The 25,387-nt window shown below is 36.3% G+C and overlaps 1 protein-coding gene across 5 annotated transcripts in view; it reads left to right on the plus strand.

Moving 5' to 3' along the window:
* adgra1a (adhesion G protein-coupled receptor A1a) overlaps positions 1 to 25,387 on the plus strand; it is a 78,517-nt gene that overhangs the window by 42,072 nt on the left and 11,058 nt on the right. For 3 of the 5 annotated variants that reach the window (XM_087276514.1, XM_087276513.1, XM_087276512.1), the window contains 3 exons: positions 246 to 401; positions 18,791 to 18,918; positions 23,870 to 23,993. In XM_087276514.1, coding sequence (XP_087132640.1) covers positions 399 to 401; positions 18,791 to 18,918; positions 23,870 to 23,993 — 255 coding nt within the window. In that variant the 5' untranslated portion in view covers positions 246 to 398. The remainder of the gene's footprint in view (positions 1 to 245; positions 402 to 18,790; positions 18,919 to 23,869; positions 23,994 to 25,387) is intronic. The other 2 variants (XM_087276510.1, XM_087276511.1) reach the window with 1 other exon arrangement.

Consider the following 25,387-nt stretch of genomic DNA (forward strand, 5'->3'; position numbering starts at 1 on the left):
GTAGAGCTAGTGTATTTTTACACTACCTACGTTGTGATGATGAGGTCGTCGCGGTGTTTTTTACGCTTGTGCTTTAACGTTAGCACGAGTGATATTTCCAAAGACTTACGTCACGGCGAATGCGCACGTGCCCAAAGGAAATCTCCGCAAATAACTTATTCGTCCATTCTGAGCTGTTTTTCAACAAGGAATGGTTCATGTTGATGTTCGCTTTGTTTTCTGCTTTTTTCTCGGATGTTCTACAGCCTCTCCTGTCGGAGAATGACCCCCCCTCAGCGCCTGTCGGAATGCCGTTTCTCTCCGCGTGCACAAGGGCCACGCGCCAGATGGCCACATCATAACCGACTGTGATACTTGATACTATTGCACTAAAGCTGGACCTAAACTTTGAAGATCTGATGGTGAGTGATTCAGAGCACTTAATTTATGTTTTTAGTTACAGTTTAGGGCAGTTCATGATATAACATACAACTTTAATCTTTTATACGCACTCAGAAACTTTCTTTTAGATTCTCTGTTTAATTCTAATGGCAGTGAATTAAGAGATTCCCCCCCCCCCCCCCCCCCTAAACAAGCGGGCGTTTACGGGAATTAGAATTGATCTCCGATGTTATGTAGCCTACCGATATAAAGCGATGCCTCACAATAGTATCGCCCCATAGATTATCGTATTTTCTCACCGCAGAGAAAGAAGATCCATTTGTCCGCGTGCTCAGTCCCCCTGCGCGGTTAAATTAAGTTTATTTAGTTACGTGTAGTCGACACACAGTATTTGAATCTCTGAAAACGGTATAGAGATTGTGTAGAAGGGATTTAGTGAGAAGGGAAACCGCACTGGTGCCTCTGGAAGCTGGAGAGCGCGTGCAATGAATATCAATTGTCATTGTCAGCTAATCATCACAAGGGGCTGTGGCGTGTCCGTGGCCTTGGTTATCCCTGAGGCAAAGGCGATTTTACATTGTTTTTCCAATTATACTTTAAAAAAAAAAAAGATCTATGACAGCACCAAATTATACTCGCGGCTGTATGACGTGGATAGAGATTTTAACTGTGTATGTTATGACGTACACAATAGGTGTATGACGTCGCCTGTCGCCGCTTCCTCTTTAAAGATATCCAGCCTATCAGGTCATCCTTATCAGCCAACCAGGCAAAAGGTTTTTTTTTTCACCACACAGAAAGCACATAAGATCACAGCAGCACCATGGAGAGCGCCTTTAGCGCTTTATCTGTTTTAAGCACCAAGGACAGAGACCCGAACCAGCTAGGCCTACAGTCAATGACAGTGTTAGAAATTGCCTTGATCTAATAATTTAAGAACATAGATCTCAGCAAGGGCGTAGGTTTGCTTTGAAAACAGGGACATATTGCGAGGAGGCAGGGATGAGATTAAGATAAGATTCTAATCTTTTTTAAACAAACAAGTGATTAGAACAGTGAATCAAGGGACCTTGATCAGAGTGTTGATGTTGGAAAATGCCACCTCACGGTGGTACATCTGTTGATAAAGAGAATGATTTATTCCATACGAACAAAAGTCTCATTTTATGTACTTTTCTGAGCCCTACAATATTTTATATGACAGCTGACCTATTCTGTAAATGTGTCGAAAAAGAAAAAAGGTTTTTAAAACATAGGAAGGAGCTTTTTTGGAGCAAGAAAATATGTATGTTGTTTTCATGAATCATTTCAAGTTTGTTTAGAATAAATGTGATGACATATTAACAATATTCAATTGAAAGATCATAAAACATCTACAATTATAAATCCTTTATAATAAATTATTATAAAAAAAGCCATTATAAATCTTATTACTTTGCCCTTATCCATCAGACCCCTGGATTTATCCATTTGCCAGCATGTATTTTTTATTTTATTTTTATATTTATTTAAAATATTTTGCAATGACATGTCCATCGACTAGTATTTCAAGTCTTTTGTAAAGGGTACAGTTAACAATAAATAAATAAAAAAAGTCTTTCTAGATACATTCTTGAAAAACTCCTATAGAGAATTACAGATATGCCAGAAATCATCAGATCATGAAGTCATAAGTCAGTTTTTCTGAGGGTAAGAAAATGGCAGATTTTTCCACATATTGACCAAATGAATGTTACACAGATTCTAGTCCATAACTAGGGTGTAGAGCAGTTTTACGATTCAGAAGATAAATAGCTGGAAATCGGGCAAAAGGTCTACCAATAATCTTCTGAACTTATTTGTGGATTTCTTTCCAGTATGTCTTAATCACATCACAGTCCCAGAAAACACACATCACAGTACCAATGTTGGATTTACACTTAAAACAACATTAAGAAATATTAGGAATTATCTTATTGAGACAACTGGTGTTAAATAAGTTCTGTAAAAAATTACAAATATTGTGGTTTGATATTGTGGCACCTTTGAAAAATATGCCGGAACAGACTATTCTAATCACTAAAATAAGTTCCACAATCTTTCTCACATTTAACTTTCAAGGAGGTAAGGGAAGGACACCCTACATTGGATAGAGCAATGTATTTTTATCAATTTAGTGTGATAACTTATTATACAGCGTGGGTTTCCTCCAGATGCCCTGGTTTCCCCCAGAGTCCAAAGACATGCTGTAAAGATGAATTGGATAAAATAATGTAGTATTGTGTGAATGGGAGAGAATGTGTGTGTGTGTGTGTGTGTGTGTTTTAGCTGGAAGTGCACCTGCTGTGTAAAACAATTGCTTGAGAAATTGGCGGTTCATTCCACTGTGGCGACTCCTGATAAAGCAGGGAATAAGCCAAAGAAATGTGAGTGAGTGACGGTGTATCATTGTTTCACTACTTTTTTTTCCTATAAATAAAAAAAATAAATAAATAAATAAGTGGACAAATTAGTTTTGGCCCAAATATTTACTATTTACTGTCATATTTGTATAAATGTACATCTATAAATCTGTGAAGTATAATTAATTGTGGCCAGCAAAAAGTTTTTTTAGTGCTTATCCTATTTATTCCAAATCTATGAAGTTGTTTATCACTGGATTGGTATTTTATTATAATTATTATCTCATTTCTACAAGATTTACAAATTAAGTGATCACAATGGCTCTCGAGATATTTAAATATCAGTGTATTTAAAGAAATAAATGGGCAAAAAATATTGTTTCATCAATGTTCTGCAAAGATTTTAAACCAAAGACTTATCTTCTTATCGAGCTCTGTTATATAGTGTTGCCTATACACCAAACAATGTACTGACTACTAAATGCTGCAATCGCCCAATAAGAATTTAGCATTTTAGAGAGCTGTGCAAAAACACTAAATATGTTTTTACAAGTACCACATTATCCATTAGACCTTGCAAAAAAGCTTTTTCAGATTACAGAGGACATGAAAGTGCAAGAGATGTGCAGAGCAGCTCTTTAAAACCGCACACAAGTGCACCCTTTCCACACGGATTACAGTGAAGATCATGGCCACCTACCACCAACATTGCAGAAATGAAAATTGAATTGCATGCTAAAGTCGGTTTAATTATTGATCGCATAGTAATTTATTTTAGTTGTTTATATGCAAAAGAAATCTTGAATATCAAAGAGTGTTTGTAGAAAGAACGCAAAGATAGTCGTCACATAAAAACTGCTTTTTGTTTTGTGTTGTTTGTGAGAGAAAAAATGTGTTTACATATGGCAAGCTGATTTGACATTCAATCTATAAAACATACTAGTGTCTATTTTCATGCTATAGTACTTACTTTTAGTTACAGATGTGCTTTCTATTAAAGAGCCTTTATTTTGCATTTAAAAAGTCATATTTTGGTTTTAAGGGTCTCCAACAACAGGCTTATATGCCTGTTAGGCTTGGGCTGGTATAAGATTCTGACGGTATGATAACCTTGGATAAAAATATCACAGTTTCATGCTATCACGATATTGTGATTACTGCTCTTAAAATATATTCTTTTTAAATGTCTAGGTAAAAAACTTTTTGCCCCTTGAAAACAATATATTTAATTTTTTGAAAGATTTATAATAGTTTGTAACAGTAAACATGCAAGGATAAATAATTCATAAGATTAATTGACTTCTGCTGCCTTCATTTGTTTCAAAAACACTGATCTTTACAATTTAAAATCCCATCTTTGGATTTTTCTGCTGGAGTTACTGAAAAAAGTAAATAAAAAAATCTTACTCGTACCTTAAGAATGGTATAGCAGAACATTTAGGCGGTTTCAAAACCCTGACTTTTTCAAACCGCAGTATACCTTGAACATTATTATCATCCTATGCCTAATGCATGCAAGGTCAAAACACTTTCATTGCCTTATAAGATGTATTTATTTTTACCTAATTATCCCAGCGACTCCCATATGATTTGTTAAGCGATTCTTTTGTTCCTAAACCCTTCCTTAGCGCAAAGCTAATTTACGCTAATTGGACCGATGACCCAGTCTGTTGCGATTGGTCGACTGCCTCCACCACGGCCACAGTATGAAGTAGCAGAAAGTATGTCAGAGCCCAATGCAGAAATGCAATAAAGCAATGCAATTGGTAATAAGTTGTACATATATCCAACATTAGCAACTACTATGTAATGAATAAGACTGCAGTCAGTAGCTATAGTAACTAATGAATAATTACCATAATTTTATGTGAAATATACAAGTAGCTATTAAAAAAAGAGTATTAGTAGAATGATAAAAGATATCAGAATGTTTTTAAATGTGATAATATGCTAAAACAGCTTGTTATACTTGCAAGCTCGTTGGTGCATCTAACGTTTATATATTAGATCATGTGTTTTTGCAGCATTCTTCTGCATGTGTGCAAATTGGAGTGTACACATTTGGTATATGTTTATGAACATATCTGTAAACGCCTGCAACAAACTCAAGCAGTCATGTTCAGTTGGAAAGATGAGTCTGTGTACTGGAGCAGACTGATTGACCAAGTTTTGTCTCCAAGATAAGCATGCTCACTGAGGCACACAGAAGGAGAAGCCAAGAACACTTTTAATGCTCAAGACGCATCAGAGACTAAATATGGAGGAGCCACGGCAATCTTTATAACATCATATTAATACCAACGCATTTTATGAGATTGAACAGTTTCAGCCTGCTGTAAAGGCGCTGCGTTGATCAATCAATTTCAATGGCTCATTAAATATCACTTTCCTCAGACGACAGTGTGAAAATGTCAATCACATTGGCCCCCGAACGTACGATTGCACCCTAATCAATTTAAGGGCCATAGGCTGACGCTATTTCACTAATCATATTTAATCCAAGCACAGCCTGTCCGAGAGAGAACGCATGGTGTCTTACTAGTGACAGCAGCCGATTCTTTTTCTATTGTCTCACCGTCGCTATTCGCTTCAGAATTGGATCTGTCAGTTTTCATATGTTCACCTTCTCCAAAATCTCAACAGTTCGTCTCTCAATGGAACACGTTGTAAAACAGCTTTTTAGATGTCATGCTTTATCCCCTCTAGCATTCACATTGTGTATTTCATTTTGTTTTCTGCAAGTCTGCCATGTTTTGATGGATAGCGTTTGCTCTTCTGCCACCAAAAGTGGTCTGAACTGGTCTACTTGAAGAAAGAGGGCCAGTGCGCAGAATGATAGCAGTTCCTACTGAGCGAGCAATGATCCTCTTCCACTCTGCATGCTTTGTTGGCTGAGAGTTGAAATGGCATCTCTTCAGAGCCCACTTTTTATTCATTGACCTTTTTTTTCCACTTGCTGTTTGGCTGGAGTTGACAGAGGCTTGGGTGGCTTTACAAAGTCCAGTCATGTGATTCAGTTCAGTTGTGTTATAAATACATGAGGGAAAGATGACAATGGTGTATTCAAGCATCAAAATAGTAAAATACACAGGTTTACAGAAGACGCCCACTAGAATGTCATTCAGTGTAGCAACTGTTGCAACTATAGGCTCATTCTGAAAATGACCCCCTATACGTTTCTGGAGATTGTAAATTATGTAGCCAGAAGTACGTTTGGCTGCATTTTGTCTTTAAAATGAACAGACGTGATTGTATGACACCGTTTCTTTTTGCGCTTACCAGCTGACCGCTTACCAGTTTGACCAGTAGCTCGCTGTGTATGTTGGCGGACTTGAGATGCAGAGAGGAGTTGACCACTGCGATGGGGTTCTAGTCTGGCGAAAAGCGAGTAAGACAAAAAAAACCCCCAAAAATTTAAATAGACAAGTGAATAACAGGGTGAGAACGTGGTAAAATCTAAAAATGTGGTAAAATCATACGAGGGCTTTTCTTTTTCTGGATTGCCTTTTAAAACTGTCAGTTGGGTTTAGGGAAGTGGGTGAGCGAGTCAACCTGTGCTTTTGAAAACACTATTGGTTGGGTTTAAGGAAGGAGGAGGGTGGGTGGATTTGTCATTTAGTCAGGCAGTCAGTCAGTCGACAGCGGCCTCTGGTGGATTTACGCAAAAACAACAGGTATGAATGGCACTCGTGAGAGAATTTAGAGATCACAAAAAGCGGCCTCTGGTGGATTTGCGAAAACAAAAAATGCAAAAAGCATACCTCCTGGGACGTATTTGGCGCTCTCTAGAAATGTATATAGCTGTACATTTTTCAGAATGAGCCTGTTTATATGCCTGACCTTTTGGAATGTGAACTATTTGTCATTTATTTACTTTGCCGCTCTCCTTCAAGTTACAAAATTGTAAATATTTGTCTAGTTAACATTTGTATGAGGACTTTGTAAGTATAGGTCAGAATGAGTATGTTGGCTTTTTGTATTATTATTTTTTTACTTATTATTTTGCCTTAAAACTGGCAATTTATTTGCATTTATTATGCTTTCTTTGTATATAGAAAAAAATATTTTGTGGAAAATCTCATTCACCCATAAATATGGATGGTCACAGGTTTATTGCTGGAGTTTGATTACATGTATTTATTGATAGACAGGTTACCTTTACCGTTAAATATTTTTATATTTTTTATGTTTTTATTTAGCTATGGATGCTACAAATGTAGTTACTCTTACTGTAAACTTTATTGTCCCTTTTTGGGATGATTTGTTTTACAGATTATTAGATTTACAACACATATTTCATACCATACACTTAAGACAAACACTGAACAACATTAATAGTACCAAAAACAGTGGCTACCTTTCCCCATTAAAAGTCAGCAAATCAATCGCACAAGGAACAAATGAAAATTTAAATCTGTTGGTCCTTGCCAAATGGACCCTACATTAAGATCTTTAGGGAAGGATATGAAATGAATCCAAAAGAGGATGGGATATATCCGATGTAATCTGATGGGCTTTCTTTAACACCTGATTTCATACAAATTGGATAACCCCGGCACTTTCACCCCTAATACTTTGCTACACGTATTTAAAACCTTAGACAGCAAGTTCTTCTGTTTTACTTTTAAAGATGCATGCCAGCAAATCAAAGGTTCAAATGGATTCTACATAGGCCTTGTGATATGCCACCATCAATTCAATTCATGTTTATTTCTATAGCACTTTTACATTGATTTGACATTTTTAGATTGTGGCAAAGCAGCTTAACAAAGAAGTTATAGTAAATTGAAACTGCATCAGTCAAGTTTCAGAATTAGTACACTGTAAAACCCAACAGTCAACTTTATCAACTAAAATGAGTGTAGTTAACTGAAAACTTACTGAAAGTTATTTCTACTCATATGAAAATTTTTTAAACTTAGTGTTGAAGGAAATGAGTTAATAAAATACATAATTACTTCAACTTAAATGGAGTAAGTTCACAGTAGTCATATAGATTAGTTGTTTAGTTTAAAGGGTTTGTTTCAATCAGTTCTCAAATGATTTGAGTTGCCTTAACTTATTCTCTTGCCTTACTTCATTTAATAGGTTTTACTGTGCTCAAATTGCTTTGTTTACTCAAATGGATTAAGTTCACAGTACTCATTATGATTAGTTTTTGAACTTAAATGGTTTGTTGCAATCTGTTTCCTCAAATCGTTTGAGTTACCTTAACTTTTTGGGTTTTACAGTATACCTAAAACTACTTCCTGCTTCTGCAGCAGGTCAATGTATATGTCCCCTCGACACCAATTTGTAAAATACTCAACAACGGGTCCATGTCCTCCTTCCTTACCAACCAACAAACTTACAATAACGGTGTCAGTGTTAGTTTATTCATGACAATTTGCTTTTGTGTAATGTTGTTATTATTAGTAGTAGTATTTATTATATGCATAATTTTATTTGTTTTATTAAAAAAAAACTTAGATTTGTCCACCTGTCAGGTTTTAGACCGTATGGGGCATAGCATGTGCATTTGGATATAACTCAGTTTTTTGACCACACTTCGTTATTATTGTTCATTTATTCATTTGCTGGAAATTAGAACTGAATTTTGAAATAGTTTTGAAACAAACCTTTGCGCTTAAACAAAATTAATAATGTATAGACTAATGGATATCTGGGCGTACAACACACTTCCCTATCCACGAGAGTGAAAGTGAAAGTAAAGAATGAGGAGGCTCATCTCTCATTCTCGCCTGCAGATGCTCTGTTTAACTGTTTTCTCTCTAGTGAAGAAGCATTCAGTTTTTCCACTTACAAAGTCTGTCATGTAAATAGCAAATGCGCCATGGCGCAATGCAACCGAATCGTAAAGCGAATGGGAGACGAGACTCTGGTTGTTTTATTCTCAAAACACACCTATTACTCATTAAGAGAATAAGCTTAACCCTGTAAGATCATGCACCGCGGCGCAAAGCGGATTTTTCCATCCTTTAAATAGCAAAAGTGGATTCTGACACGGCCTTAATGGTTTTGCGCCCTGCATTTTGGACTTTGCGCCTGGATTGTCAAAATAGAGCCCATAGTGTTACAAACCAATACAGTTAATTCTATTCATTAAAAAAATCTGAAAAGATGTCACTGTTTCCACTAAAATATTATGCAGAATAACTCAATTTCAATACTAATAATAATAAATGTTTTTGAGCACTTAATCAGCATGTAGTAGTGATTACTGATGGAATATATGATTCTGAATTATATGATATTCTAAACACCTAAATGCTAAACACTTGAATACTAATTCATGCTCTTATATAAATAAATACAGATTTTCAGGAAAATCTTAAAAACCTCAAACTTTGGAACAACAATGTTCTTTAACAAAGTTACTCAGTTTATTGTCAGTGGAAGGGGTGGATGGTCACAGAACTTGAAGAGTAGTCACTATCGCATCAGACTGCTGTGGATGGGTGGATGAGCAATGGTGTGTGTGTGTGTGTGTGTGTGTGTGTGTGTGTGTGTGTGTGTGTGTGTGTGTGTGTGTGTGTGTGTGTGTGTGTGTGTGTGTGTGTCTGTGAGGCTGCGGTGTCGCCTGTGCTTGTGTCTAATCACCACAGACATCAGCTGGAGTTTATTTTTACCCAACCTCAATGGCGGACTCTATTTTGACCATGATATTTTAAGGTTTCCTACAAGCAAATTATTGGTTTGCACAGAAGTGCTTTGGCTCTGTTTGTGATGAAATTGACTTGTCCTAAAAGAATGACAAACATTGCTTTTTTTAGCAGGCATTGTGTAAAAATTACTAGTTTTTTTTCCTGTACTAAGGTGACACTGATTAGATCTTTATTTAGCACAAACTCTCACTATAGCTTACCCCAAAGCATTGATAAGCATTTTATTGGACATTCTGTTTGAAATGGCTTCCTCTAGGATGCACTAATGGATTTGATATTAATCAAAATGAACTTTTAGCGCAACAGTGGTTTGATGTCTTAGGGCATTAAAGGTGTGGCATCTTTGCCGAACAACTGAGGTCAAAGGATCAATACTTTGACACTGAGTGATGCTTTATGGGAAACTGATTAATGGGCAGCAATTGTGCTGATCTCACCTTGGATTGAAGCGAACATGCACTCTGGGTGATGGGACATAATGGACCCAAGTACAAAAACACTGTCAAGCTAAATCATGTAATATAACACTTAAAAAAATAAAGAGAGGACTTTTTGCAGTGATGCCAAAAAAGTGTGAAGAACATTTTAATACTCTAAAGAACCTTTTTTTTTTACTGTAAAGAACATTTTGTGCAACGGAAAGCAGTTTTTATGGAATCATCAATGCCAATAAAGAACCTTTATTTTAAAGAGTGAAAGACAAACTATATTTTAGGATTAAATTTGCTTTTTTATTGTTTGATGTTATAATAAGCACTTTTTTCCACTGCTTATAGTTTAAATATTTAAAAATATATATATATATATATATTTTATTAAAGTGCCCCTGGTAACAACAGAATAGTAAAACTGACAATAGAATTAACTATCTCTAGGCTGTTTTAATGGTTACAGATTTGTTTAGGATGTTTTCTCCAATAGGTTTACATCCACTCATGTAAAAAAGGTAATATACATCTAACATGTCTAATATGTCTTTAATAAATAATTATTTAGGCCTGCTTAATCGTTCATTTATTATTTATGTACAATAGTTAAGACATAAAATGAGAAAAATATCATTAACAAAGACAATTTAAATGAAAAAAAGCTTATTTATTGAGTGTCTTAGTCCTATCACTTTAAGTTAACTAACACATTTTCAATCCTTCTATATTAAGCTAAAACACTGCTTTATATATTTAATTTATTTATTTACTCATTTATTTATTCATTCGTGTATTTACAGTTGAAATCAGAATTATTAGCCCCCTTTGAATTTTCTTTTTTTTTTAAATATTTCCCAAATTATGTTTAACAGAGCGAGGAAATTTTCAAAGTATGTCTGATAATATTTTTACTTCTGGAGAAAGACTTATTTGTTTTATTTCAGCTAAAATAAAAGTTTAATAAATTTTTAAAAACCATTTTAAGGTCAAAATTATTAGCTTCTTCAAGCTATATATTTTTTGAAAGTCTACAGAACAAACCATCGTTATTTTATTACTTGCCCAATTACCCTAACCTAGTTATATTACCTTGGTTAAGCCTTTAAATGTCACTTTAAGCTGTATAGAAGTGTCTTGAAAAATATGTAGTCAAATATTATTTACTGTCATCATGGCAAAGATTAAATAAATCAGTTATTAGAAATGAGTTATTAAAAGTATTATGTTTAAAAATGAGTTTAAAAAATTGCTCTCTGTTAAACTGAAATTAAAGAAAAAAATAAACAGGGCTAATAATTCAGGGGTGCTAATAATTCTGACTTTAACTGTATGTTTGTACTTTTATTTGTCTTTTATTTCTTTAGTTTTTAATTTCCAAAATGAATCCTCATTGCACTTAACAAGTTTACAATGATAATAAAGTTTGTTAACATTTTTAATGTTTAATAAAGGAATTATAATGCTTTACTTCATTACTTCATCTTCATTTACAAGTAGCAAGGTGTTTACAGCTATATGGCTTTATTTCAATGACAAATGTCATGGGAGCAGCATTACAAGTCACAATAATGTAATAGGAGCGAGCTAATCTCTTTGCTAGCGCACGGATTTCCTCTGTTCACGAACAATACTTCACACGTGCTCTTATATATATGTTGCTATCACACAAAACTTCACGCGCGCTCTAAAATATACGCTGATTAAGTATGAATTGTCTGCTTTTGCTCATTAAAATGTTGCAGATTCATAATTTGTGCCTTTTGCTCTCCAGAGTTTGTTAAATTAGTTATCCCTAGAATGTTATAATATAATTTATATAGTGGTACTATTTATTAACAATAACCAAAATACTAAAAATAGGCCTACACGTTACAATTTCAGTTCAATAAACCATATCATTTTTGCCTGTAGGTTATATAATGAGCTATTTAATGTTTGTTTTGTAACACTTAAAGACACAAAGAATAAACGTTGGATGCGTTTTATTTTAAAAACGGTTATCAAGCATGCAAAAGGTGCACCATACTAATCAAATAAAACATTTTACCCAAATTATAGCTAACGCAAGCAGAAATGTAACTGTAATAGAAAATAGGGGGGACATTTTTAGAAGGTGTTACTGTACTTTTCAATCTTCATATAACTGTCACTTTCAATCCCATTTTATCATGGCAACTACAAATAAGTGAATTAGTCTCTGCTTTCGTCACATTGTTAATGAGATTTTGGAGGGCATTTTCCTTTCACTTTGAGGAAAAACTGTTCCTCAGGGCTCCTAAACACATCTATGGGCATGTACAGTGTTTTGAACCATACTATAGTAAAGTACTTCAATGGATCGGGTGTTGTAATTTCCTACTGTAATTGCTATGGTAACACAACAACTAGTAATATAAAGAAATGACTCAGTGCTGCAGTTTTCTACAACTGTAGGGTATATTATAATATATTTCACCACACTTTACTGTAGTAAAGCTTTAATTTAGATTACATTTTATGAGTTCACTATAATTAATGCTACAGTATGCTGAAGCATTTGTTAACAAGTTGTAAATAGGCCTACTATAACATATACAGTATGCTATACCTTATACATCAAAACACTAGTATTTTAGAACTTATCTTAACGCTTTAGTATTTTGGTTATTGTTAATAAGTAGTACCACTAAATTAATCATATCAACATTCTTGGGATAACTAATTTAACAGGAGTTTTCATGGAGATCAAAAGGCCCAAATTGTGAGTCCGCATCGATTCACTGAGCAAAAGCAGCCAATTCACACTTGAACAGCGTATATGCGAGAGCGCGCATGAAGTTTTGTGCACGAGATTCGATTGCTCGTATTACATTAATTCTCTCTCAACTTGTAATGCTGCGCTCATGACATTTGTCATTGAGAAAACGCCATACAGCTACTGTATATTTCTGTACATTCACATTCTGTCCCTTTGTTCCCCCTGGTGACATTTTTACAAACTGCTGTTAGACTTAAAACACGTTCTTAATCCCTTAATACCGCCGCGGTGCCAAACGCAGCGTTAATGGTCATTTTTAAGTGTCACCTAATGTAATGTCTATATAAATGTCTAAATAATATATATCTAATATACAATATAATATATTTACATTTAGATACTGCATGTGAAATGGTTTATTCAAGGATCCAGTCTCTCTAAAGGCCATTATGTACTTAAAGCTAAATAGAAGAATGAACTTGCGTCAATCCATTAATTCGGGACAGCAGCTAGGTTGTTCTAACAGTTTAAGACCACTTGCAACTATATAAAATAGTTCTAACTGTTAGCAATCTTTGGCATCGATGTAATCGGTTTTATTCTGGGTCTTTACCTGTTTGATGCTGAAATTCTTTTAGGTTGATTTTCTGTGTTCAGTCATCACGATCTAATGGTATCCATTCTCAGTTTGTGCAGCCATTGTAATTTAATTTGCTTCCATTGATTTTAGCGGTGCAAAACTGCTCAGTGTTTTGCTTGATGTTACAAACTGGTATTTTCTTTTTTTATTATATTTAAATATTAATGTCATAAACACACTGGGTTGTTTCGTAATTAGTTTAACCATTTACTGCTGTTTGTTATTCATAGTTATTTACCCATAGGCAAATGAATCCTAAGTGCTTCTGTGTTTCAAAAGAAGGTGAATAAATTGCTTTATAAATAAACAGAGAAGGAAAGTAACAAAGTACAAATACTTTATTGCTGTACTTAAGTAGATTTTATATAGGTATACAAATTCCGTACATTTACATAACGCTTTTCTGCACACTCAAATTGCTTTACACATTGCTTTTACGCACCACACATCAGCTGATTGGTGGAGAGGAGACCGAGGGATGAAGCCAATTATGATATAAGCATGGTTAAGAGGCCATAATGGACAGAGGGCAAATCCCTGGGTTAAACACCTACTGTATTTCAAATTACATCCTGGGATTTTTGATGACCACAGAGAGTCAGGACCTCGGTTTAATATCTCATCTGAAAGACAGCAATCACTGAGGAGTATAGAGTCCCTATCAAAATACAGGGGCATTAGGACTCGCACAGACTGTAGGTCGAGCGCCCCCTGCTGGTCTCACTAATACCACTTCCAACAGCAGCCTAGTTTTCCCATGTGATCTCCCGTCTAGGTACTGAACTGAGCTTTAGTAGATGACAATGCAAGAGTTGCAGAGAGCTAGCTGCCGGTTACTGGAATCAGTACTTTACTCCACTATTTATTTTTCTGAAACTTAAATTTCCGAATAAATCACGGGAGCGGTCAGTAATGGGTTTAATTTGGGACGGGAGCGGGCTGTCTAGCAATATCGCTCCCGACTCCCAAGCGAGCATGCGTATGTATGTGTGTAAATGAAATAGCACGATGTTGTGTTTAGCTTGTTTGTTGCTGTGTGTGTGTGTGTATGTGTGCGCACGCGCGAATGAGAGGTGTGTGTGTGTGTGTGTGTGTGTGTGCGCGCGTGCGCGAATGAGAGAGAGAGAGCTTTGCCTGTGTGTGTGCTTGGAGCTTGTGTGTGTGTGTGTGTGTGTGTGTGTGTGTGTGTGTGTGTGTGTGTGTGTGTGTGTGTGTGTGTGTGTGTGTGTGTTAAGCCTGGTTTATACTTCTGCGTCAAGTGACCGGCGCAACTCACGGCGCAGGCAACGCGCGTGGCTGGGCATTTATACTTCTACGCGCTGTCTCCGTTGGTCTGCATTAACACTTCCGAAACGCTAGTGGGCAGTGAGGTGTAAATGTTCCTCTGTGTCGAGTTTCTTCGCTTCTGTTTTGCTATTCTGAACACTTCCTGGATGTACAAGTGACTCAAACTCGCTCATTTTGAGGCAGGAACCAGCGGACGTGCAACAACTTTAACCATGAGGTAAACTAAGAACAAAACTTTCCATCCGGAGCTCCTTCACGGGACTCCACACTTGTAAACAATCGCTCGCGCCATTCGCGCGGCTCTCGGTCCCGCCCAGACTCGTCGGCGCTAGCAAGCCGACCAATCACAGAGCTTGCGCTACGCGTTGTTGCGACGTGTAGTTACAATTTTTGAGAGGTGCACGTCAGTGACGGCAACGGCCACGGCGATGGGCTATGCGTCAGCGCCGTAGCATACGCCGGTGTTTGACGCAGAAGTATAAATCAGCCTTTAGTGCGCACACGCGCGAATGAGAGAGAGAGCTTTGTCTGTGTGTGTGTGTGTGTGTGCTTGGTGCTGTGAGTGTGTGTGTTTATACAGACAGCTTGTTATAGGCTGTCTGGACTGTATCACTGGGTGATTTTCGGTTTTGTTCTCCCCCGCTCTATAGCCGGATCGGGCGGGTCGGGCAGCGGGACAACAAATGCTTAATATAAGCGGGAGCGATCGGGTTCGGGCTAAAATCTGACAGGTGCGGGCGGGAGCGGGATTCAAAATTTAGTCCCGCGCAGATCTCTAGTTGGGTGTACTTTTGCCATCGTTGGTACTGAGTTATACAGCTCGAGCATTTATCCTTTAGAGGAGTGACCAGATTTCCCTTCGGTCATAATTTGAGACCTAAAACATTTCAGGAAGTTGTACTTGTCACAAGTGTGAAGGGAGGGAGGAGAGCTGTGGGACTGGAGAAAGACCGGTGACATGAGTGTTAACGTTCCCTCAGCTCTCGGCCATGACCTCCCTCATGACAGTGCTATTTTTCTTTCACATATCTTCTAATGTGCCTTCATGTTTTTGTCTTGCTACAAGTATAGTAAATTGTTTTCACATCTGTTCACTCTCATGGACAGTGAAAGCACATCTAACCCACCAACCGCCAGCTTGTCCAACTATATTTCAGCACCCAGGGTTGCCTTGGTGGAAAACAGTGCATTTCATTTCAATCATGAAGGTTTTTAAAGTATGAAATCAAGGCCGAAAACACAACCTCTAGTGGACAGTAGCAGCCTCCGAAATGAGATTTAGAGTTCCACATGAGATGGTTTTTAATTCACAAATAAAATAAATAACACAAATGTAAACATTGGGTGAGAATGTTGCATTGTAACAGTGTCCTAACAACACAAAATGTGACAAGATTCGCAGTGATAAGCAGTTTGGCTGCATTTTGGCTGCACTAGACGAAACATTTTGGCTGCACTAGACGCAACAAAAACCTTCATGACTGAAATGAAATGCACTGTTTTCCACCAACTGCCAGCTTATCAAACTATATTTCAGCACCCATGGTTGGCTTGGTGGAAAACAGTGCATTTCATTTCAGTCATGAAAGTTTTTAAAGTATGAATTTAAGGCTGAAAACGCAACCTCTAGTGGACAGTAGCAGCCTCCGAAATGAGATGCAGATTCAGAGTTCCACATGAGATGGTTTTAAATTCACAAATATAATAAATGACATGAATGTAAACATTGGGTGAGCAGGTTGCATTGTTACAGTGTACTAACAACACAAAATGTGACAAGATTCACAGTGATAAGCAGTTTGGCTGCATTTTGGCTGCACTAGACGCAACAAAAACCTTCATGACTGAAATGAAATGCACTGTTTTCCACCAACTGCCAGCTTATCCAGCTATATTTCAGCACCCATGGTTGGCTTGGTGGAAAACAGTGCATTTCATTTCAGTCATGAAAGTTTTTAAAGTATGAATTTAAGGCTGAAAACGCAACCTCTAGTGGACAGTAGCAGCCTCCGAAATGAGATGCAGATTCAGAGTTCCACATGAGATGGTTTTAAATTCACAAATATAATAAATGACATGAATGTAAACATTGGGTGAGCAGGTTGCATTGTTACAGTGTACTAACAACACAAAATGTGACAAGATTCACAGTGATAAGCAGTTTGGCTGCATTTTGGCTGCACTAGACGCAACAAAAACCTTCATGACTGAAATGAAATGCACTGTTTTCCACCAACTGCCAGCTTATCCAGCTATATTTCAGCACCCATGGTTGGCTTGGTGGAAAACAGTGCATTTCATTTCAGTCATGAAAGTTTTTAAAGTATGAATTTAAGGCTGAAAACGCAACCTCTAGTGGACAGTAGCAGCCTCCGAAATGAGATGCAGATTCAGAGTTCCACATGAGATGGTTTTAAATTCACAAATATAATAAATGACATGAATGTAAACATTGGGTGAGCAGGTTGCATTGTTACAGTGTACTAACAACACAAAATGTGACAAGATTCACAGTGATAAGCAGTTTGGCTGCATTTTGGCTGCACTAGACGCAACAAAAACCTTCATGACTGAAATGAAATGCACTGTTTTCCACCAACTGCCAGCTTATCCAGCTATATTTCAGCACCCATGGTTGGCTTGGTGGAAAACAGTGCATTTCATTTCAGTCATGAAAGTTTTTAAAGTATGAATTCAAGGCCGAAAACGCAACCTCTAGTGGACAGTAGCAGCCTCCGAAATGAGATGCAGATTCAGAGTTCCACATGAGATGGTTTTAAATTCACAAATATAATAAATGACATGAATTTAAACATTGGGTGAGCAGGTTGCATTGTTACAGTGTACTAACAACAAGAAATGTGACAAGATTTGCAGTGATAAGCAATTTGGCTGCATTTTGGCTGCACTAGATGCAACACGACAGGAACATTTAAGTTCAGCCTTTTAGAAGCACAGAATGGTGCGCAGCAATACATATTGAACTGCTTTAACATTATTAAATGTACATGCTGAAGGACTGATTCATGCTGAGTCACAGTTCTAAAGTTTAATTTCAACTGTGTTCATTTTATCTTCAAGGTCTGATGTAAACTATCTGATGCTGATTTCAGGATGATAATAAATGTTACATAAAATGACATTCAAACTCACATTATTACCATTTACCAGTGAATAAAGCACATAATCAGTACCTGAGGCAATCATTGTCATACAGTTATGCAGTTGTTCAGACGTGAGAATTATAAGCCATTTCTAACAGAAATTTTAGTTGATGGTTAGGACAAAAACACCTTTTATCATGGAAAGCTCAACATCCTTCTATTGCATGTTGTTGCTTGTAAATAGGACACAGTGTTTGGCTCGATAGTCAGGCATGCTTGCTTCTGTTGTTGTCGTCAATCTGGCAATCTGCATTTGTGTGACGTCGTCAGAGGAGGGGGCAGAGTGAAAAAGTGTTTTAAACTAAGAGTGCAATACCTAGTTCAACCACTTGGTGTCAATCTTTAACCTTTAACTACATGCAAAACAAAAATCAAGCAATTAAAATATGCAATCTTGTTCGGGATGGCATTCTTTCAGTTTTTTTTTTTTTTAACCTAAATATAACTCACTGTACTAGCAAAGATGATGTTGAATGAGCTCTGAATATTTGTCACACATTTAAAAATGAAGACTAAGTAAAAGTGGCTGATGTAATGTGGAGCACAGAGCATATTCAGTCCATTAGAGTGTAAAGATATGTATGTACATCTGTGGTGCTGCTTTACAGAGGGGAAGAAGCCCTTCAGGCACAAAACAAAGGGGATCTTGGGGCCGGGTGATAAAACAGACATGCTGAAAGAGATTGATGCGTATGGGGGCGTAGTCTTTGACTCACAGGGACAACGCTCTTCTCTTCCATTGTTTTTCTTTCTTCAGTTCTCCCCCTCCCTCTTGCTTCCTTTTTTTTCATTTCACATTTAGATAGATATAACCGTTTCACTGGTCAGTTTCTTTAATCCAACAGCTTAATTTATGTTGTGGATCCAAACCATCACGCATTATTCACAGAGAGACTGATTGCTTCTGGCACTACATGAATAAAGCAATACGAAGGGTCAATTAAAAGTCTGCAGATGTTTTAACTAGAAACGGACACCAGCACTATGCATTAATAATATAATAAAACAAATTAGCACACTGCTGCCGCTTTATACGCATTATAAAGGCTTTTTATCATTTGGTGTTTTTCATAGCTTAATTTTGCCTTGTTGTGTTTTTCTTGACAGGATTTGAAGAGGGTGCTGTCCTTTCCTCCATATCCAGGGGATTATCTGCACCCAGTGGTGTACGCCTGCACTGCAGTGATGCTGCTCTGCCTGCTAATTTCTATCATGACATACATTGTGCACCACAGGTACATTTTCTAGTCATTAAGCTGCACTAGTGACATTAATTATTAAATACAGTATAGATCTGAGTAAAAAGCACCATACACTATCCCCTTTTGCACTTATGCCCTTACACACTCAACAGCATAGTTTTTAAATGTAGTGTCGTCGAATATTAAACACTTAAGGTTTTTTACTAAGCAGAAATTTAAACCATTTCCCAGATGACGTTTAACGGTTGCCAAATTATTGAAATAAAGGACCAAACTACCAAATAATAGACTCCATGAGTAAAACTGCTTTCATCATCGGGTGGCGCTATAATTACTCTTGTTGGAGAATTTTGCTTTCACAATTCAAAAATAAAAAGGTAATCCAACATGAGCGCCCTATGCTTATGTTGGACATTTGTACCTATCCTAATACACAGTTACATTGGAAAAAACATTTTACCATGAATATAAAATTTTAGAAAAAAAAATAACAGATGCAAAACAATTTTACCAGTCCCGAAACAAATTTACAATAACAGATTCTTTACGGAAAGGGAATGTACCACACACCGGAAGTGACTCGGAATGTACTCGTGTGTGACTTTGTTGACACAGGTTAAAATGAGTCCAAAGGCACAGGTTAACATGAGTGCAGCTATAAAATTATGGTTTCACCAACTGCGATAAAACAACATTTTGTCATTTAGAGCTATTCCGAGAAAATATCAGCGTGAGAGTATGTAGAAACATCTAAACGCAAGTACATGGAAACAAATTAACACAAGTCCATAACCAAAGCACATGTGTTGACTGATAAAAATATCAAAACCGACCTCATCGTGTAGTCCTGAATAGCTCAGTTTGATAGGGCGATTGATACTCATGCTGAACCTTTTGACTTGGGTTCAAATCCCATTGATGACTTGTAAATTATAATTATTTCTTTTCATTATTTTGGTTATATACTGTTCTGCAACACAAATATTAAAATGTTTACACTGACACCAAGTAATACGAATATTTATTTGGTATGGGCATGTTTTGATGCTGTGAAAAAGGGACGCATCTGCAATCAGCAAAGGTGAATAGTTTACATCTGGAACAAGGCACCAGTTAACACGCACACCAGTTAAACCGTAACACCTGCTCCGTTCAATTTACTTTTAAGAGACATTATATTCACGATTTCAACGTACGAGTGGCCCTCAGTAAAATATTGAACACATTGATGAAGTATGTCTGGGGTTTCCGTCTGGTCCATGTCCTTTAGAAACTCCAAACACCGACCACACGTAAAGCAAAACTGCATTAAGCTGCTTATGTGTTTGCCGTAAAACCACCCTCGACCGCAGTCCATGTTCGGTCACCATAAACTTTATTTCGAAAGAAGGATGAATCAAATTTTTTTTAGACTCTAAATGCATATGATTAGCTTCTGTCTTCCATGTGATTCAAACCCAACAGAGGACTTGAAAAAGGAGCTATCTTCTACTCTACCTGCACATGCAAGTAAATGAATCACTCTCTGAGAGGACTCATTGTTCTTGAGTCATACAAAAGATTTGTTCAAAATGATAGAATCGTTCAAGAACAACCCATTACTATCTGCATTTTATAGTGACAAAACGAGGTGTGGCTGCAAATACAGGTACTCTTAGTGGCAGCCCACAGTTTGAGGACAGAGTTGATCCGCCAAGTTGGAATATGGAATTATTTCATGAATGTTGCTGACAATAAGGGCAAGCCCACAGACAACACAAAGACTGACTTCTGGCGGAGGCCAAATGCACGTTAAGCGATGTATGAGTCATGACATAAGATGCATTCGTAGAGGAAGCTCCAGGAATAGGTTCTTCTTGTAAGAACCAATTACTACACAGTTTGTTTACCACAGAAGACAATGATGAACATGAAAACTAGACGGCTTGGCATTATTGTATAATGCTATGCAGTATATTACGCTTACAATGTCACATGCATGTCTTTCATCATGCGTCATAAATTGAATATATATAATTCACGTTATTTGCATTCAGCCATTACTGAAAACCAGTTGTTGAAGTTGAACTCTTTTAAATATTGGAAATATTTCTGTTACAAAAGCACATCGATCAACTTCATAAGATGTTTGTTAAACCCCTGGTGGAATATTGGTTATGGGATTTATGTGCTTTTGGAATCTTCAAAATAAAAGCATGGGAGAGCCAGGAGTTTAAAACTACGTAGACTGTGTTGGTCTGACAGCAAAAGAGAATGCTTGAGGGTGTAATTAATTATTTAATGGGATAATTTTCATTTTTGGGTGAACTATTCCTTTAATTTATATGACAAGAACACTTTCACCACAAAATGCAAACATTTCAAAACTGGTTTTAAAGGGCACGTTTTTGAAAATTAAACTTTTAATGTATACTGTTGTGACTTTACATGCATACATATAACAGGTTTAGTCTATACTGTAGTTAAGCATGTTTGCAATGGTTTTAGTTGATTTCTGAGATTTAAAAATGTTGACTCTTTTTCATGCCAGTGATCTATTTAAAAGTTTTTTTGTGAGTGTTGTTGAATTGTTAGTACATTTATTTTGTGTAAATGTAGCCTAAATAGTATGTATTCCTTGATGGTTAAATTGAATTGAAATATTTCATTGTTTTTTTATTTTGATTTGCAGCTGGTGAAAAATAAATCTGGAAAATATTTTTGTATTTTTCCCAAGATTCTAGTGAATGAAACATTTCATAGAACAACATTTGAAATTTTAATTAACATGTTTTTAATTTTACTGACCATGAACGTTTGAAAGTTGGTGGTGTATCCCAGATGGATAATACTGTGTACAGTACAAATACATTATAAATTTGTAAATAAATAGTAGATTTGTGGTTAGAGATTGTGTATGCACTGATATTAAAATTCTAAAATAACCTTACTTACACTACTCAGTAGTGTCATACTACTCAAAGATTTAATGTTGGTAAGATATATGTTGTTAGAAAGTCTCTTATGCTTCACAAGACTGCATTTATTAGAAGATAATTTAGTAAATTAATAATATTGTAAGATTAAAAAAAATATTTTCTGTTTACATGTCACCTTTTTAATAATTTTTTTAGAGAAGTGCATCTGCAGAAAATATACTAGATAAATTATCAGCATAGATAAATACAGTAGAGCAATGGTATAAATGAAGAATTCTAACAGTATTCAGGTACTGCAATACAAAAATAAAATGATCAGATATACAATAAAGTTGTATAGTCTTCATTATCTACATTATTAAATGAAATAAATTTTTGTTAAAGCTAGAAAATGCAATAATTTCTTGTGCCCAAATGCTTCAAACACAGTCAAAGGGCTTAACCCTTTAACTGCCTGCTCTACCAAATGATTGACCATATTTTGACTGTTTTAAATAATGACTGTTAATGTCATTTGAAGAAGTACTGTTTTAAATAATGACTCACAAACAAAGCTTTGTTGGTTAATGAAAAAAATCAAACAAACATCCCGTTGCACTACTACACTTGATTTTGGTTTTGTTGTAAAAAAGAAAAAAGAAAAAAAAGAAAAAAATGTTAAATGAGAATCTGAAATAGTTTATGGCATACAAAAATAAAGATGATTTGGTATTCAAAAATGTTTTATTTTGAGTTTTTTATTAATAATGTGGTCTTACTCTTCATATTTTCAGATTTTTCATAATATATGTATTCATTTCGGTACTTTTTACCATAATATTATATTACATACCGTTATATCAACCATTTGGTAGAGGTTGAAATTAAAAAAATTATGAGATGTGTTGAAAAAAAATGAGTGTGTTAACTAGCGACATTAGGATTTTTTCTTGGTGGGGCAGTTAAAGGGGTAAAACACGCACAACTAAAAATACTTTCACGTTTTTATGGTTAAACTGAAATGACTCCACGATTGTACCTGGTCAACTGTAATACTGACTTCACATTACAGATCCTGCGATGTGAATATTGCGTGTTCACACATTGCGATATCCATGCTAAAACTATATATTGTGCAGAGTGCATAATTGTTTTTGCCATTTTCACATATCTGTGTAAACATTGGTCAGTTTGGGTTTTGTCATCTGCACGCTCAAAGTAATTTTTTCTTTCACTCACTGTATCTGTAGCTTATTGTATTTTTAAGTTAATTTTATCTCATGTAAACATGCAATAAAAAAGCTTTTTGGCTCCCTATTGCAATCCTGAATTTAGTGAAATTTTAAAGAAATGTTTCTAATGTTCAAATGTTTCTTGTGAAACATTTTTTATTATTACCAATCTTGAAACAATTGTGCTGCTTACATTTTCTTCATTGATTCTACATTAATTCTTTGATGAACACAAATGTGATCACAAATCTTTTTGCTTTTTTTCCACATAAATTGCAGCTGAAGCAAGTTTTAAAGACTTGAATAATCAAGAAATGATCAAAAATAATCAGAACAAATGTCTATATTGCTTTGGTCCAGTGTATTTCTGCAGCCGAACTTCAACAAAATTCTTTAAAATTGTTGTTATATTTTACATGGTGCAATTTTACCTTCTGCATAAATCAAAGCTAGTTAAAAGCTTCCCCCCGTTCAAAGCATAGCCATGTGCAGCACCAGCACTAACACTGGAAGGTCACAGTAGGGAATGTTTTTTGGGACAGACTGCCGCCACGATAATGCTGCGATCCTGAGTCAGACAGCCAATATTTATAGTATCATCACCCCTGACTGTCACAGATATTTTCAGTGAGTAATGCTTGCTCCATGGAGAGCGGGACACTTCCAACCTTAGAGGGACAGTGCCAAATTTAGTGAGCCGCTCCAGTTCGAGACACTTTGCAGACGGGGTCAGAAAGATTTTTTTAGTCATAGCGTTGCGCTTCAAAGGCAGATACTTGTTCCCTTCTGTATTACTCATGGAGCGGCTGTCTCTTCGACTGATAGAAGTGTGTGTGTGTGTGTTTGCCCCTTCAGCATAATCCGAATCAGCAGGAAAGGATGGCACATGCTCCTCAACTTCCTCTTCCACACTGCCATGACGTTTGGGGTGTTTGCAGGAGGCATCAACCAGATCAAGTACCCTGTGATCTGTCAAGTGGTAAGTCTCCCAGTTCTTCTTTGGCCTGAGCGAACCACATTATTCATGCCCTGTGTCTGTGGCTCTCAGCTCAGAGTCACTAACATATGGCCTCTGTGACTCCTGAATTGGCATGGTCGACATTAACTAAGGCACAGAGGGCTTTGTTTGGCAGGAGTGCTCGGTGTTGAGAGTCTAATGCACTGGGGCTCCAGGATTGCCATTGCCTTTCAAAGTGTAGCACTTTCTTCATCACAGAGCGTTTGCAGCCAGGACCCGTGAGTTAGATTCATTTGATTAGGAATATAGCAGTATGCTTATTAAATGTATTTGAGTTGATAAAAGCAGTTGATTGACTGCTTTAGGTTTAAAAGCACCAGATTAATGGCTGGATGCATAATGATTAACATGTTTTTTGAGATGTAGCACATCTCACGTAATGTATATATATTTATTTCATGAATACACTGGCTAATATTGTTTGTTTTTGTTTTTATACATGTTTCTTTTTAAAAAAATAATTTATTTCACTTTAAATTCAAATGCTGATCTGTACCATTTGCAGGAAAGTTTCTTCTTTTCTGTTGAACAAAAAAGATGATATTTTGAAAATGTTGCAAACCTGTAACCATTTACATTTATTGTAGGACAAACTAAAAAAATGGTTACAGATCTGCAACATTCTTCCAAAAAACTTCTTTGTGTTCACCAGAATAAAGAAACCCGAAAAGGAAACAAGTAGAAGGTAGGGTTGGGTACTGAAACCCGGTGCCAATATGTAACCGGACCGAATCAGCATATGAATTTTGATGGCACTGGTGCTGCGACAAGGATATAAGATGCATCAAGGGGTACATCAAAGGCACACATTGGTGCATGTTGTGTCACACCATCTCTTAACATTTAATTCTAAACAACTGAGGAATACGAACAGCATCGGCGATATTAAACTTATTTTTTTGTTTTGCATAGTGATGCATAGAAGGCAACATACTTAGTACAGCGCATCCAGTGAGCGACTCCCTTCATCAACACGCATGATCAAATTTGCTTGAACTAAACTTTCTAAAGTGTGCCTATATTTTATACAAGCAAGGATTTGGACACCCTAACGTAAAGCAGATGCTTTACAAAAGTTGCGTGTAAGGGGGAACACGTCAGACATAATGAAACATTTGAGGGCACAATCAACTTGGGCAGAGGAATGCACTTTGACAGCTTGTGACATCATCTGGCACTTTCACTTGTGTTTACATGGACACCAATACTCTAGTTTTAATATGATTTAGACAATACTCTGATTTTTAAGGACCATATACACCCGCATCACGAAATGCAGAGGTTTTTTTTTTTTCATTCGGCGTACAGTAATTCCATTAAAACAACTTAGTACTTGCATTAAATACCTCAGTTTG

Source organism: Danio rerio, chromosome 12, assembly GCF_052040795.2.
Source record: "Danio rerio strain M-AB ecotype USA chromosome 12, GRCz13ab, whole genome shotgun sequence".
Taxonomy (NCBI): Eukaryota; Metazoa; Chordata; class Actinopteri; order Cypriniformes; family Danionidae; genus Danio; species Danio rerio.